The sequence below is a fragment of the Brachionichthys hirsutus genome, unplaced genomic scaffold (genome assembly GCF_040956055.1).
Source record: "Brachionichthys hirsutus isolate HB-005 unplaced genomic scaffold, CSIRO-AGI_Bhir_v1 contig_797, whole genome shotgun sequence".
Classification (NCBI taxonomy): domain Eukaryota; kingdom Metazoa; phylum Chordata; class Actinopteri; order Lophiiformes; family Brachionichthyidae; genus Brachionichthys; species Brachionichthys hirsutus.
This window is the reverse complement of record NW_027180329.1, coordinates 326,462-344,447: the sequence shown is the minus strand read 5'-3', so window position 1 is coordinate 344,447 and position 17,986 is coordinate 326,462. Positions and strand designations below refer to the sequence as shown.

At 40.4% G+C, this 17,986-nt stretch overlaps 1 protein-coding gene across 1 annotated transcript in view; it reads right to left on the bottom strand.

The window, feature by feature from the left end:
* Positions 1-1,419: 1,419 nt before the first annotated feature.
* The window catches only part of LOC137912916 (KH domain-containing, RNA-binding, signal transduction-associated protein 2-like), a 51,536-nt gene continuing 34,969 nt past the window's right edge, over positions 1,420-17,986 (bottom strand). Inside the window, exons 6-9 of the mRNA XM_068757045.1 lie at positions 16,319-16,508; positions 3,322-3,404; positions 2,766-2,824; positions 1,420-1,514 (exon numbers count right to left, since the gene is read on the bottom strand). Of these exons, the coding sequence (XP_068613146.1) occupies positions 1,420-1,514; positions 2,766-2,824; positions 3,322-3,404; positions 16,319-16,508 (427 nt within the window). The remainder of the gene's footprint in view (positions 1,515-2,765; positions 2,825-3,321; positions 3,405-16,318; positions 16,509-17,986) is intronic.

Below are 17,986 nucleotides of genomic sequence, written 5' to 3'. Positions count from 1 at the left end.
AGGAATTACACACTGTATATTTTTTTGACTGCCTTCAATCCAAACAAGGAAAAGTGTTTTGCACGATTACGATCTCATGCCTTGCATCATTTAAACCACAATACTAACTTAGGCCTGTGGAATCAACATCACAAACCTTAACCTTAAGAGTGTCATCCTGCAGTCAGGTATGGGGACACTTAAGGGTTTGATTTAGATTTCTAAACATTAATCTCTGCCATAAGAATTTTCAGGGTCGATTTAGTTGGGTCTCCGGAGAGGGCTTGGTTTCCATCTGTTGCCTTTAAAGAACTTTATTATGGCAATTTTGCAAACAGCTTTATTTGTGTGCTGTAATAACTGTTGAAGATTCTACTTCAGTAGTTAAACACTTCCCTCTCCAGCATCCGTAGCAGTACTACTAAAGTCTAATGCACAGTAGTACTGCAGTAGTAGGACTATAGTCTGAACTACAGTTTACTCGGCTGAAGTGCATTCATAAAAATTGTGTCTTTATAAAACGTTGTCCGTTGGGAACAAGCTTCATATGATGGGAGTCGTTTTCTGTTCAAATTAAATTAATTTAGCATGAATCTCACATGGTTTTGTTTTCACTGAGGAAATAATCTGTAAATAATCCACCGACGACCAGAGCAGTCACTGAACTGTGGTGAAAGTGATGGAAGTTTAAATGAGTTACCGGTATTTTCCGTCACACCATGTTTGCTCTGCAGCTCCACCTAAGTCATTTTGAATTACCCGCAGTGTCGCCTTTGTTTGTTTCACTATGAATGATTAGGAGACAAAGTTGACACAATATGTTTAATATCTATACCTTCTAGGTCTACAGGACAATATCTCCCAAAACGAAATATCTTTTTAGTTTTTCCCTTTAGGATGTGTTCAGAGGAGCGTCGCGTGATGAAGTAAAACAGAAACGCCTTGATGCTGTCAGACAGAGCAGTAAAATCACCTATGGGTTTAGAATATGTGGTGGAACTTTCATTGGTTGTGGTCCAATAAAAAGAAATTATGCCTAATCCGGTACAGTAAAATGTAAAACCAGTAAACCTTTAGAATCGCTGCTTTAAAAGCAATAAATGGAAACAATGCGGTTGAAAAGGGGCAAATCTGCAAAAAAATAAAAATAATCAACTGGTGGAATGAAGAGAATTTAATTACACAATTTTATGAACAACTTCCCATACATGAATGAGTATCACATTTAATTTTCTCACTGTAAATTCTCACACAAAATCGGTGTAGAAATAAAAACATTCTGCAACACCGTGAAAACTTGTGGATGCATGACTTTTATAGAGTTACTATTTATTTCAGTTTCTGAAGGAGGCAAACAAAAAAAGGGGGACTGCTAGAACATTTTATGAAGAATTAAAAAAATATAGAAATATTTTGAAATCGGATATATCTGCAGTAACTTCAGTATCTACCATATGGATGCTTTCTGTAGCCGCCTCTTGTCAGCCGTAAAACGGGGGCTTTGAAGCCTGGATGGGAAGATCCCCACTCCTCTTCTGCAAAACAAACAGTAAAAAAAAAAAAATCAAACAGAAAGCTGCTGCGTTCGTTGTCCTGAGGAAGTTGATGTGCTTATGTACCGTGCACTTTCCCGTCACAGTGCATTTGACAGAAGGCATGAAGAGTCGAGCGTGCAAACTGGCTCGGTCACGATGAAGGCTTCTCTCCACACAAAATTAATTTCACGTGATCTCTGGCCTCTCTCGGGCGGCAGCTCCTTCCTCGTAGAGCCAAATTACATGGAGAAGACAAAATGCCGCCGCGTGCCACTGCTTCCAAATAAGAAAGTGTTTATGGGCCAGAAAATCAAACGATTAGCCCTCGGAGTTTGGTTTGTTCCGACCTCAACACCCCTCTGCAAGATTCACCGTGCTGAGAATGAAGGAGCACGCAAAGCCATTGCAGCAAACCAGCTTCTCATGTCACAAACTCATGGCTGCCTTTGTGGTCATTTAAACATGTTTTTGATTAAATCAACGATTTACATGCAATACATTATTCAGTGGCTTGAGAAAATGTAGAGAGTCTTTTGTTTGTGACACTTGCAACTGGTATTTTGCCGATAAGAGGGCTTCCTTTTTCCAGCAGCGTTGTGTGGACGGCAGCAGCTGCGCCGTTGATAGCAACAGATTCTGTGGCATAAGCCAATGATGGTGCATATCCAAAAGGAAAAACACCACCTTTACTGTGGAGATTTTCCTCTTGAGCTTCCACTGGTACATTTACTGTACTCAAGGGTGGCTCTAAAACGATTGTTTAAAAACAGAACAAAACAAAAACAGAAACGAGTCGCTATTGATTTTGTGAAATATTACTGGCTTAAAGTAGTTACATCGATAGCGTGTTATATCATGGGCTCCAACTAACAATTATGTCAGTTGAGTTATTTAAAAAAAAAATGGACTGACCAACAGGCCCAGAAAAAAGGATCAGAAACCCAGTCAATTCTTACATTTGAAAAGACAATGAGAAAATATTTCACATTTTAGCTCCAAAATGAACTAAACATGTATTTTCCCAGTCACAGTGTTGTTTTCTAAAGATGTTTTTTTCCGACAGCTCTAATAGTGTCATTATGAGTTTTACCCATTTGCTACAGTGTGAAGCACCAGGGACAGAAAGAATGGACACAGATGCCCCCGCTCCTGGAAACAGTGAATGTGTACTGATGGCTGATGTGGCGAGGGCTATAAAAACTGAAAATGAGAAAACATTGTTCTGCCAAGCATAATATAAGCTGCTCTTACCATAGTTGTTGTAAGACTCATCACTGGCTCCATGTCCATATTCATAATATTCTGAAATGCTATGTAAGACAAAGGAGGGACATCAGTCAACACAAAGAATGATGAGCTGCTTTTATGCATAATTTGTTTCCCTGTAAAATAGGGAAGGGCAGATAAGGGGGGTTGGTTGAATAAGTCGGAGACTGCAGCAATCAGTAAAAGTAGCATTTCGTTTTGAATGTGGGGGTAAAAAAAATAAATCCTAAAATTTGTTGTATTGAGCCATTTAAACTGTTTTTGTGTGATTTGCTTATTGCCAGCAGCTGATAAAAAAAAGTATATTTCTCCAATAAAACTAATATGCAAAGGGGGTCTGAATAAATTTAGCTTCCAACTGTATTATTACTGAGCATATGTTAACACTTTAACGCACTGCAGTGACAGCCCACGAGACAGCTGCTCACAGCAAACATTTCAAACGCTGTATTATTGGCAACAGCAGACAGATGGCGATTGGAAAATTGACTGAGGACATTTGGATGTTTATGCAGTGTTTTTGTGCGAGTGCAAACAACACCTCTTCGACTGGCTGCTGTAGTTATCCTCATAGGTTTCGTAACTTTCGTCGTCATACTCTCCACCGTACCCATCATCGTAGCCCTGTGAGGAAACAAGAAGCAAGCGATGAAGCTGACTGGTCTCCTCATCTTCACCCAATCAACAATCTTATACTTCCAGAGCTGCACAGGCAGCACCCACAGCTTCCAAGCAGATAATATATATTCATGTCCAACAGTGATCATTGAGCAAAGCTCATAGGGGAGCATGCTAATGAAAGAAACCGCATCGGAAGTTTCTTTAACTGCAAACAGGATGGAGGAGGTGCTCACGAAACAAAAAAGCCATTAGGTCCAAACATTCATGGAGAAAAACAATAAAAATGTCAAACTGCGTGCAGCGCACAGTAAAGACGTTCTCGATTTATGTGCAGTTGCACAGACGCTTTCCGGAGGATCTCCAACTCTGCCATCTGTAAGTGCGGCTTGCCGCATTCAAATGTAAAGAACCTTCTGTATGGTTGTAAAGTAAACAGCCTCATCTGCTGCTGTTTGTGTAATTCTAACACACCCAACACAGGATGCCAGACGACTCGGCGTTTTCAATATGCAATGTAATGTAATTATATGATGATAATAAGCTGCTTTAAAACGTCGGCAGTCTGTAAATTCAGTTCCACAGAGGCTTCTGTTCTGAAAGCAATTATATGAATCACCTGCTTTTGGAACCATTGAAGTTAAAACTGTAGCTCGTTCAGGGAGAAAGCTTGAATGGACCGGCCAATGTTCACATATATCATCAAGTCATTTTTCACTTTATTTATTCATTTTTCATATAAAAAGAACTTTTTGTTGATTCTTTGAAAGGTAAAAACTCAGATAAGAGTAGAGAGGAGTTGATCAAAATGCTGAAAGGCACGTCGGAGTCGCTTTCAGGTCTGACTGCGTGTCGACAGAAGTCAATTTTATGAGAAGTGATTGCTTGTTAGATTTTTTTTTTGGCCTTGGGTTTCATTAAATGAATAACTCTCAGGCTTTTTGGGATTGCATTTATCATGAACTTCCAACTTTCTATCAACAAAGGAAGAAATTATTGGAGAGTCATTCTAGCCCTGCAAAGCTAAGCCTATCAAATATGATACGCTTGGCTTTGCAGGGTTTTGAGACCTCTACATTATAAGTTTGATATCATTTTCTGGAAAAACCTGATGTACAAAAACATGCATTTACAAATTAAAAGTCTTATATTCAAATGTATATTAAATTTAGTTATTAGACAATTTTGTCATAAGGTTAAATATACACTCTAATAAAAAAAATCATTTCAAGGTTCAGGCTTTACTGAGTTAAGATGCATTACATTATGCATACAGTAATTCTCTCTGTGTGTGTATCTATATACATATATCTATATATAGGTGTCTTTAGACGGCTGGAACAGATACATTTTTTTCAGTTTTTTACTATTAAATTTTTTTCTTTGACATACGAGTGATTTAAGTTACGAGCTCGTAACTAAAGCTTTCTGTTGCTTCGGCTAACACTTTGTGCCCGCCCTCTTGCTGTATGCACACTTCTCATCATCAAACTCTTAAAACGCCCCAAGTGGAGTTGTATGCCCCCCCCCCCTCCATCAAAAACAGGGGTCACTTTTACAAGTTCAATGAGAGGAAGAAACGGAACTATCCTTACAGTCACAAAGAGAAACATAAAACACCCCCAGAGTGAACATCAGTGCCAGGAATCAGGTCAGCTTTGTTCTGCATGCATTTATATTCAAAACCAACTCAGATACCTGGACGCAGCCCGACCCAACATAAAAACAAGAGCAAGGCCACCTGCGCGTTTGAGCGGCTTTCTTACAAAACTGTCGCCAAGAAGACAACACAGTTCTTCCATATGTAAAAATCTAAATACACAAGTGAAGTACAAAGGCCTTTTCCCATTCCTGTACATTATCTGAGTACATTCCACCCATCCCCAAAGCTCGATCCCAGTGGACGGGGATTTTGAAAATATCTTCAAGACTGTTTTACTTAAATCAGAGTTCTGTTTTTAGTTATAAAGGATGCATTGATGTAAAATAGAGATACAGCCTTGCCACCAATTCCTTCATAATAAATGATTGCTCATAAAAAGGTGCCTCAGAGGCTGATAAGACTAGAGGCTGACAGTGACTTTATATTTAAATCAGTAGAATAGAATGTGCAGACATACTCAGTAAAACTGGTTGATGTCAGACGAGGGCTCAGTCATGCATCATTCATATCGACCTCCAGCAATAAGGTGATATCATCTTCCTTTAGGTGCAGCTGTTCTTTGGATAATATGCTTTTCAACACCAACACATCAGTGTGTAGGGGAGTCACAGTGTGACACAAAATAAATGACATTTAATGCACTTGTATAGACTCTTCTTTTGCTATCAGGTACAAGCACTTTTGAGCTGGTTCTTTTGTGGCTTTAATTGTGCGAACAAGTATTCGACTAAATTAAAGGTAGGGATTATGTAAGGGATTAAGTTGTTCAGAGGATCCAATATTTTCCACTTTCTTGCATGAGTCTTTCCTCACAAAGGCAGAGCCAGAGTCCTGCGTATCTCACTAATTGACAGTTTTGTTAGTAATCCCATGTGACAAATCGCTCCGCGCTGGACCACTCAATGTAAAGCTATCAGCTGATTAATTTCACTTGAATGTAATATAAAAAATAGACATACAGTTAAGAGCTGTGTAAATTTTATGAACGCACGATTTTTCAACGAACTGTTAAACATGCTTATTAGTGGATTAAACACACAATAAACTAGAAGAATGTGTGTCCATCAAGGCCGGCAGTTCTCCCGTCTATGGCACGCAAACATTTAAATGCAGGAGCTACATGTCTATTCAATAAGTTCAATAAACTTCAAGTGACATATTTGAGAGGATGCTACGCAGCCGTAGCATAGCGGCGTCCAGCCAATGAAGTGTAACTGCTGCTATTGCACTATAGGCGAAACAGCAACACGTTACTCTGCGCTCTCTGTCTGTGCTAGCGATGCGCACAGAGCAACCGGGCTGCGTGTTTGATGTGCGCTTCAAAATCTGGGGATGTTGCACTTGTAGTGTGATCCACTTTTAAGACCTCCTGCTGTGAGGAAGTGAAGCTGAAGGTTGCACGCAGTAACAGTCCAGCATGGAGCAGAGGTAGAGAAAAACACATCTCCTAGTCCCAACAAGCAGGACGGGGGGGTGGGGGGCGATGTCTTTTTCTGTCACTCCATATAAAAGCCAGAGAGGAAGAGAGTCCTCCGATTGGGTGCAAGATGATGCTTTCTGTAGGACGTAAAAGAACTGAACGATGAAAGGCAGCTGTGAAGAGGACAGCAGTACCCATCCAACATGGACAGTGTCCACAGAACTTCCGATGCATACGATACGATGCATTATAGCCAGACTGCCATCGTCTTGTATCCCGAGCCCACTGAGAACACGGTGCGTGCCGCTGCTTTGTGCCCGTTTGCCTCGGAGAATGATAAAATCACATATCTGCTCCTGAAGCCCTGGCGTCAGGATGAAATAGCAACCGCATAGGCTCAACTCTCAAGCATGCTTATTTGCTGTGGCAGACGCAGCCAGACCCACAATGCCTTTTAAATACCAGCCTATACAAAGGATTCCCCAAAGGCTTCCTGACTTCATCCACTGGGTATGAAAGGCTGGGAAAACCATGATGCAAATGAGAATCAGAATTGCTGACAGTCATTTTCTTCATCGGGTACAGAAAACACGGATGCAGCAGGAACAAAAGAAAAGAACCCATCACCATGGGTCACATGTCCACTTAATAGCCCCCATGCAGGCAGTGCTTTCATTCTGGGCCTTTTTATCGCTCCGACAAACTGTCTGAATGCAATGAAGGTGTGATTAGGGGTTAGCTCCTCCTCTGTGGCAACTTGGGAGGTAGTCAGAGCAACCAAAGCAGGCATTGGTGTGAATGATGTGATGCAGTAGCATGTCCAGGTGTGTGGTAACAACAGCGAGTCACACATAAGGCTCAAACCTATGGAAAACTGGATACTGTTATCTGCATGTAGGATACTTAAAAGAAAAGAAAAGTTGGTTCCAGTCCAGATATAAATTTATTAAAAAAACAACAACTGGTAAATGACTTAAAGCAAAATAATTAATGCGTCCACTCTTAACATCATAGGTTTGATTTAGACTAACTGATACAGTGCAGCATATGGTTGTAAATGTGTGGTGAAAAATAACAGCGGTGAAAAGTGGGATTACACCAAGTTTAACAAATTCTGTCCGCAGAAGAATCTTGAAAGGCCTGGACAAAGCCAGCAATGGAGGTTTAGGTTCTACATGCATGGTACAGTAGTTTTTAAATAAAATTACACTTTCTTGTTTACATCTTGAACAGAGAAAATAGAAGCTAAGTATTCTTGATGGAGAAACGATGCTGCAGTTGTATCCTAATGGAAGAACTAGACTTTTCTTTTAGCATCTGCATCCTGAAAACTATAATAAACCATTCCTCAAGCTCTGACGAGTGTTTTATTCTGCAACACAAGCGATATTTGGATTTGACACATTATGGTACAATATTCAAGAAACCTGGCTCCTAATTAAAGAAAGCCTTGAGTCTCCTAGTTTGACACTCTTCTGTGGACATACTTAACTGGCCCTTTGTCACCAGGCAGAGGGAATAAATCAAACGTTAGGACAAGGGTGGGGAGTCCTCACTCATTGTAATTAGGACAGAGAGAACCTAAAGGCCTTTAGCACTGTGCTTCATTATCAATTGACATCCTGTATGTCCCCTGACAGTGAGCGATCTTCACAGGGAGCTGCTGGTGAATGGCTCCATGCACAACAGGATGGGGAGGAAAATGAGATCTGCATCCTTTTGTCTCAGTGAATAATAAACGCTGGTCTTCACTCCAATTCATGCAAATTCGTTCAGCATGTACCTTTTGTTGTTGTTTTTATGCTTCTGGTCAGAGTCTTCTTTATACTAGTATATTTATTCAAATTGCCTCATGGTTAAATGTGATTTTCAATGACAGGAAATAATAATTGTGACATTGTCATGCTGGCTGAATGGAAGCTCAAGGAAGCTTTATTTCTGTCTTACATTCAGGAGTTTACTTTAAATTTATAGTTACGATCACCTGTTTCCTCTGGCACTGACAATATATCGGAAACTATTCTGCATTTTACCTGAGTTTTTATCCTATTATACACCATAAAAATATAATTTCACAAGAAATATCATTTATCTTTTTACAGACTTCTTCTTTCTTTTCCATGAAACATCAAAAATGCCGGTTGATTTTATAATCCATAGGTTCGACCTTAAAATAATTAATTAAATATAACTTTAAATTACATTCTTGCAGTTCACAATAAATTAAATGCATGACAAATGCCAGCAATTAGGAATGTTTTCCCTAAAATTGGAAATCATTAGGAAAGTTTGGGTAAAGTTATATTATTCTCCAAGGGTAATTAATAGTACTTGTAGACACTAAACCTAAAGTACAAATTATCAAACTATTTTTCACATTTGTTTTTCATAATCAGGAAATTACTGGTTACAAAAATGTGCTATTGCAATTATTTTTCTAAAAATTGACAGAGAAGCCTTATTGAAAATCTAATTCCTTTATATTTGTGAGTAGTGAAATGATTTCTAACACAACAATTAAGAAATGAGATTTTCAAGGAAAACATTAATTAAACGCATTCCATGCAAGTAATGTTCAATTTGCAACAATAAAGCCACTGAAACATATTTGTGGACAAAATCCAAGTTTGAATGGTGAACATGTAACTTTATTTCTCTGATTTCAGGTCATGTAAAGAGACTGTGCTTCTACAGATCTGCAGAAGGTTGCCATGGAAATCAAGGTGATGAAAGAAAGGACTGCTTTTAATCTGAATTTGACATGGTCAGAGTTGGACAATTTCATTGTCCAACTCTGACCATGATATTACTTTAATCCATAAAGTAATATCATTTTATATATTCATTTTTGTTATTATCCACTTGATTCTTCTGGAGCCATTTTCGCTGTGCGAGGTTTAGAAATGAAAGTGAGACCTTGATCTTTAAGTTTAGTTGGAAGTAAATATAATGGAAAACAAATAGATTTTCATGAATCAGAAGACAGAAGACACTACACTCGCTGTATGGAGTGATTTTATGGACATTAATGGTCTTTTTGAAGCCAAGGCCTGGACTTCATTTACCGCAATTATTTGAAGCAAGCTCTCTTGGCAAATTGTAGGATATATATATATATATATATATATATATATATTAAATCACATTCATATCCCCTGACACTTTCCTGGTATCAAAATGTCATATTGTGCTTGCTTGAAGGCAACATGCATTCGCTTATCTGTGGCTTGCATTCATTGCACAGCCTGAAACCTTCTTCGGCTGCTGTTATGATTCATACGTGGAACAGAGTATGAACTCCGCACACTTTCATTGTATTGCAATCGATGACATCCGCTCCTCAAGGGAATCCCTGGCGAGAAGCCTGCATCCAGGGGAAGCCTTCCTGCCATCTGCGCCAGTCACCCAACATGTGACAACCCCTCAGCCAATGATAGTTGTTCGAGCCACATGACCCCAAAAAGCAGAACCAAGACTTCTGGTAGGTTGGTACCGGGATACTTTTAGCAGAATCCACTTAGTCTGAGCGGATCAGTAACCACTCGAGTATCTAGTTTCACAATGCAATGAATGTGTATTTGATGAGTGTAAATAGAAATATGCAGTCAGTGAGACTTATTTTTGATGCATTTTTTGCAATAGCTATCGATATTCAAGTAACAAATGTGAAAGCCACACTGGTAAAACCCTTCAAATGCCTCACTATGTCAATATGTACAGCCATCTGCTTGAATGTAGCTTATGGTAAATTATTAACCTTTTGACTGTAAAAATCTGTTTTGTATTTTTGAAGCCTATTAAATGTCTCTTTCTGAGGTAATTATTTACTGTAATTTTACAGTAACCATTTGGAAACTCTGCTGTCAGCCCCTTTACCATTCTTTTAATAGTTATTTTTTACAGTGTAGCATACTGTAAAAGCGAAACTGTGCCTCATACATCTGTTTTAATAAACAGCAGGGCTCTGCATGGAGGGTTTCCATGATTAATCCAACAAACCTAAATGCAGCCGTGTATCTGAAACTATTGTTACAGAGCAATTACAGCAGCTGTGCATGAAGGTGGCCTGAGAAACTGCTCTCCTTCAACAAATATACAGAGCCTCATGAATCTCAAGCATCTTTTATGTTCATAAAATAGATGATATGGGGAGCCCCCCCCCCCATTTCAAAAGGGTGTCCTTTTGCTTTTTCCACAGGAGATGGATTAGACTTTTTTTTTTCTTCTTCAAAGCCCCCAAAGCTCTGTGTTTAATCACATTATGGCATTTCCTGCACGGCATCAGTATAGTTGCAGGGCTCAGGTTTAAAAGCCAAGCCAGGATTTTCAGCTTTTTCCTGCGATTTGTTCAATTTATGTTCTGCTGTCAGGGACAGAATCCTGTATCACTCTCAGATTCATTTTTTTCTATCATCAGCACTGACATAAAAAGATATGATTTGATCCTGACGGGACCTGATTCTTAACATTAAATGGAGGCCATGGTCCCCATCTATAAAAAAGGCCATCCTTCACATTTTTTATCTTTCGCTGCGCTCCCTTAAATTTTTTCATGCGCAAACTTAAAGTTATTACAGTGAAACGTCTCCCTGCTGCTCTTTCTAGGAGCTTTGCAACATCAATTAATTATCTCGTGTTTAATGTCACAAAATGACGGCTATTAGTCATAACTTTGCAACTTACTCAAGTAATAGCACTGCGTCTAATGAAGAATCTCATTGAAGAAGCTTTCATCTTGATTATGCATGTGAATCTAGCTGTAAGATGAACTCGCTTTTATGTGGGAATCCATAAAATATAAATACATCGGACGCACATAATGTAAAGAGTGTTGGCACAGACACAAATACATACTTTAAGAGCCCATTAGTGGAAGATGGTAAATTTATAGACCTCCAATCCAATGCTCCAAAAATAAATATTCAGAGTTGGACCACATACTGCAAATACTGTACTGAAAGAGCTCAGAAGTAATGAAAATATATATTTTATAAGTGCACAACAACAAAGCAATTAACTAAACCCTAACACAAAACAACAGCAGTGATCTATTGCTAAACTTTCAGATAACTTTGCTCTGGAAAACAAACCAATATTAATCTGATTACAGCTCTGCATTGTCAGCACTTTCAGATTTTAGTGCAAGATTCATTTGCAGCTCTATCATGATGGGATTGCTTTGTGTCTTTATGAAATGAATATCATTAGCCTAATAGCATAACAGCCCAAGTGTTGGGCAATGCCTATTGATAATGGGCAATAATGCTATGAGGCTAACGATATGACAACCAATTATCAGATATTCCAGCTGCAAAGCCAGGCAGGACACGAAGAAGAAAATGCCTACAAGACCAAACACAACTGAACAGAACACACCTCGCCCCAGACCACATTGGCGCGCTGCTGGATCTCTGTCTGAGCACCAGCTACCGTACTTCCAGTACCGGCAGAAACATGTTTGTTTCATGGCTTCACCGGCATCTCTGATAGACAATTTGCATATGGAAGAGCTGCAATGCAAGTCCCTGACCTCTTTTGCAGGGACTTGCAGGTATGTGGACGACACCTACGTAAAAAAAACAGGCCCCAAGAAGTGAAAGGCTTTACAGACCACATCAATACGTTGGGCTGTAACATCTGTGCAGCACACCGTGAAATGGATGGAAACCTCAACATTGAGGTGTACAGAAAGCCCACCCACACCAACCAGTATCTTCTTTTTGATTCTCACCAGCACAAGACCAACAAATATATTAACAAAAACAACCAGGAATAAGAGACCGAAGACAAATGGAAACCCGTTGTCATCCCCTACCTTGCCAGTGTTTTCTGAAGAATTCAAACAAATTTTCAGTCAACACATGATTCACATACTCTTCAACACCCTGAGACAGATGCTGGTCCACCTGGAGGACAAAGCACCCAGACACAAACAAAGCAACGCAGTGTCTGCTGTCCAGTGCAGTGAATTTGATTGCAAAACGAATAGCGAATAGTTTCCTTTTTTAGCAAGTGAACATGTTATGAAGTGCAGTGCCCTTCAAGGTGTCCATCATTGCAAATGAATGGGCCATGCATCCTTTACCTAACTACGGGTACATTAACTTAATTACCGGCTCAGTAATTAAGTATGTATACACGAGTATGCAGTGAACTGTAACAGCATTTTAACAGAATGTAATTTACCTGATGCTTATGACTCAATAATGCAACATAAATGTCATGCATGATTGTGTTTCTGTCGAATCAAGCACATACTGATGTGTCATGAAACAATAAACCCAGTAGTCAATGGAAGATGTAGGCTACGTCTATCTATCTATCTATCTATCATCTAATAAAAAGCTAAATAATGTACAAACCAATCAGGATAATGTAGTTAATAATTTAGCATCTGTTATTGATTTTCCATTGTGGGTGATATGAAACTATTGTGTAACATAACTGATTCCAACATGTTTTTTGTAATGGCAGAACCGACTTCATCATTTTCATTCAGGAATTGAGTATTCAAACAGTATTCATTAGCAGGGACAATTTATTGTTGATGGCTTTCTTTATTTTTGTTGCATGGATTGATGGATATGTTTGTAGCAAAACAATTTAACATTTGAACAACCTCATCCTTTTAGATTCCATTATTATTACTTTTTTACTTTGGCCTTGAATTCCTTCAAGAAAATAATGAGAAACGGCTTCAGAGTATTGCAGTATTCTGTACACCTGAGCATTACTGTAAACACCAGCTTGCACAGAAGACTATTACAAGGAATAAAGAAAGCACTGGCATTGAGGTCATAAATTATAAAGCGAACAGCGACACATGATAACTGCCAGCTTCCTCATGCTTTCCATTTAAGTTTGGGATCAATACCACCCTTGACTAGCTCGAGTTATGGATGCTCTCATGGTATCACTTTTATGAGACAGACTGACACTTTGACAGCATCCATCAATCAACAGTCGACATGATACCAACGCACAAGAAGAGACTTTAGCAACAAACACATCCTCTGTGGCAGATCTGCTCATCTCTTGCAGCAGACTGCTCACTCTAGGATCCTTGCAGTGGCATTACAACATGCAATACCATGTCTTGTACACTTAGTGATGACAAATGCTAACAAACCTCGACCTTTGTATTAAAAAAAAATCTCTTGCCATATTCTGAAAACTTGTTCAAAGAAAATTGGGTAATGTAGTAGAAGAAATAGCAAAGTGAGATATGAGGGAAGAAAATGTTCAGGACAAATTCATCTCTCCATAATCCCCTAGTCTCTCTGCTCCCACCCCTCTTTCCAACCTCCAATTACAAAGAGAAGAAATGCCTCGCTTTTTACTCCTTAGAAATATACAGGCTCTACATCAGAACTCAATTTGGTTTGGTAATGAGACTGTGCTTGTGCTTTTCCCCATGCAGACGGCCCAATCTTCAATTGCCAGCACACATGGGGGCTTTAGCAGGAAGGCTCTGAGGAAATAGACGAGGAAAAGTGTTGCCTTTTTTCATTTGGATGAAGCTTAGAGCTCACCTTGTGCAATCCTTTCAAAATGACCTTGAGACATTTCTGAGATCTGAAGACAAGCATACTTTTAAGGGCCGTGAATAACTTTCGCATGAATCCCAGTGTTGTGTGAAGAAAGTGATATGAGAACAGATTTTATAAACACTGGACAGTAGTTCAAGTGAATCATTGTGCTCCTGAATGTGCAGCAATTCACAATGCAATGCTTCATGGAATTGAGATTTACATATACATAGACTCTGTATATCACATACTTTAGTTCATATGTATAGGAGTGTAACAGGCAAGCTACACAATCATTACAGATCTTCTTTTTTTTTCTCTCTCACAGAGTTCCACTGGAATCAATTCATTTCACCACTGAATGCACATTTTTTTATTCGCAGGTGACCATTGTTATATCTGTCCTGAGCCTACGGTCTACATCAACCAACTAACTCTTATCTTATAATGGAGGATTTTTCAAAAAAACTCATATCTTGTAAAGTATGCATTCAATTCACTCACCAAAACAGACATAAAGGGGTCCGAGATGCACTATCATGCAAAATGTCTTCTGGATCTGATCCAGAATGAAGTCAGGATAAATTATTAAATGTTTACATTGAAACATTTAGAACCTTTTGGTGATGATCCAGATCACCATGTGGACGGTGCAAATCCAATTAGGAGGGGAATGAGCTGCTGGCTGTGTCATGCTTCTGTTTTTTTCCCTTGTTACCCTCGCCGAAGCGGAAGCGAGGGTATTGCAATTGGGTGCGTTTGTCTGTCTGTTTGTCTGTTTGTCTGTTTGTCTGTCCGAGCGCATAAGTCAAAAACTAGTAACCCACTCGACTTGAAAATTTTACACAAGCAAGGTTCTGTCCGTGGCTCGGTCCTCCCCGAGAATGGCGTTGATACGGATCTGGATCCAGATTCTAGAATTATTTTTACATCTGGAATTGTGCCTGTGCTGTAAACTGCCACTTTAAGAGGGAGGGGCACGAATGGCATGATGGGAAAAAGAGTCCAGAAGATGGCTTGTAGTACGTTCCGAAGCAGCGAGCTAGAGCAGGTTTGGCCCCTCTGATCCGGAAGCCCTGTTTACTGTCTCACAAGATCGAATAGTCTATTGGAGGCGAGGGTCTGCAATCTCTGATTGTCGTTTTCTAGTATTATTTTATGCTTCCATGCGCTCCCTTTATGTGTTGCATTATTTCCTGTGTTCTGTGTCTGACCTCTTTCCATCTCGTTGTCACACCGTCTCCTCATTCCCTTCGTCACCATGCCTCCTTGTCCTACCCTCTGCCTTCAGTCCTCTGCCAGTTCGTTGTACCTCACAGTCACGTTCCAGCCTTTTTCTCAAGCCATAGCTATAGCCTTGTTTTTCAGACCTTGCCTTTTGCCTGCTGATTTGGATACCTTTGCCAGTTTTCTGGAATAAACTCTTCTGTTGCTCTACAGTCAGTCTGTGCCTCTGCATTTTGACTCCATACCATCTGTTCAGCGTTCTTGGCAGGCGGAGGTTTGCACTTTCCGATTGCTTTTCTTGTTTTAAATATAAAATTTTCCAGGTGCATGCAAGTCAGTGCACCCATCCCTCATTAGAATCTAAGATGACCAAACCTGAACAAAACCAAAGAAGTAAAATCTGTTGGTTTGGTAAAAAATGCTCTGCTCTGGGTGTGGGGTAAAACTGATAAAGTGGTAAATAAGCTCACGTGACAAAACATTCCTTTAATAATAAATATATTTGTTTCAAGAGAAAGTATGTGAATCCCTAAAAACATCATCTAAATAATTTTGTTAATATAGACTATTTATTTAACCAATTTGCATGGTTGCTATTTACGATTCACTGTAGCAGAATATTTAGCCACAAATACACACAGTAACAAATTAGATCAATTTTTTTTTCTTGCTGCTGGAGATGTGTCACCATGACACAAACATCTCGGCTGTTAGCCACAATTCTGCCCTAACCTATGCATAAAAAGATACATTTCACTCTGAAAGATTATTTATCCCAAGAAGCCTTAAAGTCAACCAAGTTGATTTTAGTACTGTGCAGAAATGATTGGCTCGTGAATCATTATGAAATGTCTGGTATGCCCTAAAAAAACGGAGTTAACGGTAATTAAAATAAAGATTGTAATAATATCCTGTTGCCCTAATTTTTCAAACGACTCCCAGAATGCCCCACCTCTCCATGTAAAGCAAGACCCAACCAGATCACACGAAAGGGGATTAAACCAAGTTGGATTTGCACACAGTTCAAGTAACATTATTATCAGCTACACTTCTCAGAGTGTGCAAAGAGGATTGAACTTACATAGTCGTCGTATGACTCATGTCTGACGGCTAACGGCGGGGGCCTGTAGCCAGCGCTCCCCGCTGCCCCCATGGCTCTAGGAGCTTGTGCCTCCCTTGTTAAAGCAGTCGTGGGAAGTTTGCTGTGTGCTGCTGCTGCTGCTGCTGTCCCCCGAGGTGCTGCTGCACTCCTTCTCGTTCCTCTGTGGCCTCTGGTGAAGTAAACAAGCAGAAAAATAGGGCATAATTTTTTGCCAGAATAATTTTACTCCGCACCATCTGAAAATAAGCCGCAGCAATGTCAGCGAAGAAAAAAAAAACATTAAGAGGTAGGACGTAAGAAATGTGTCAGATCTGTCTTATGGCTACGTCTGTGCAGGCTGATTCAGTGGATGTGTGTTGCACAGCGTGCTTGGGTGAAACACAAGATAAGCATAACCTCCGCCGGCACAGAAGTAGATGTAATGATCAGAGGGTTGAAGAGTGTCAATGTGTGTCTTTCTTAACACCTTTGGGAGACACCTTTCACATTTCAATAAACCCGTACAGCCGTCTCAAGCCTGTGTTTGCATCAACTCACACTTCACCCTGCTCAGCGACATGGTCAGACATTTTCTTTTTTTATTGACTTACTTAAGGGTATCCAGCAGAGAGAGACATTTAAGTTCAAAGGATTTGAGCTTGTGTCTTTTGTGGAGGAGCAATTGTCCAGTCGAAGACCCCTTGAACAGCGCGTGAATCAAAGGGTGGCTTTAGCACCACAAAGCCCTCTATTGTCTGCCAACTTCACATTTTTAACAGCCGCATGATGTAGGTGGGCAAGGAGACCATTTCTTCCTCTGGCACATCCTTCACTTAGAAGCGGCCCATTGTGATCCAAAAATATAGACACCCAAAGAGGAATTACTGGTGCATATTTTTCATGGAGATTTGCAATAATCGCTTATCTGTGTGCCATGAGAAAATCTGTGAAGGCAAGTGATGGGGGTGACTTTAAATTGTGGGCATTCCATGTTCTTTCTGGATTTGTCTCCTGTACAGGGCGTGGGGCAAACTGTACCTGCATGCTTTTGAGGGACCGCCGCGGCTCAGGTAGGTTGTGGACAATTTTCTCTAAAAATCAATTCAAAAGGAAACGGAGGGGAAGGCAATCCGCTTCACAACAGCAGCTGCACGCGTGGCTAAGCCAATCAAGTGCTCTGTAACGTGAGCTTTTTCTGTAGCTGGTGACGCTGACATCGACTTGAGATAAAGTACTGTAGCGATCGCGCGAGATCACGTGAGGCGCAATGCATGATGGGAGTGACTGGGTTGTGCTGTTGGCACCAGGAGTGAGAGGGGTGTTGCGTTGAAAGACCCCAGCGCGGCATCCATGCGCAGTCAAGTTGTCCTGTGTCGCAATAAAGGCACTTGTTGACACAAGCTCGATTCCAGTGTGGTTCTTTGCTCGCTACATTGGTGTCAGAAGTGGGATTTCCGACTTCCAGAAGGATGGAGATGGAAATCAACGAACTCGAGCGGGCAGTCAGAGCCATGCTGAAGACGGACCGGCTTCCTGACGGCTCCAGCGCACCGAGGCGTCCGCTGCCCCTGCTGGCCGAGCGGGCCGCAGCAACGGACGCACCGAGGCGTCATCGCCCCCTGCTGGCCGGGCGGGCCGCCGCAGCGACGGACGCACCGAGGCGTCAGC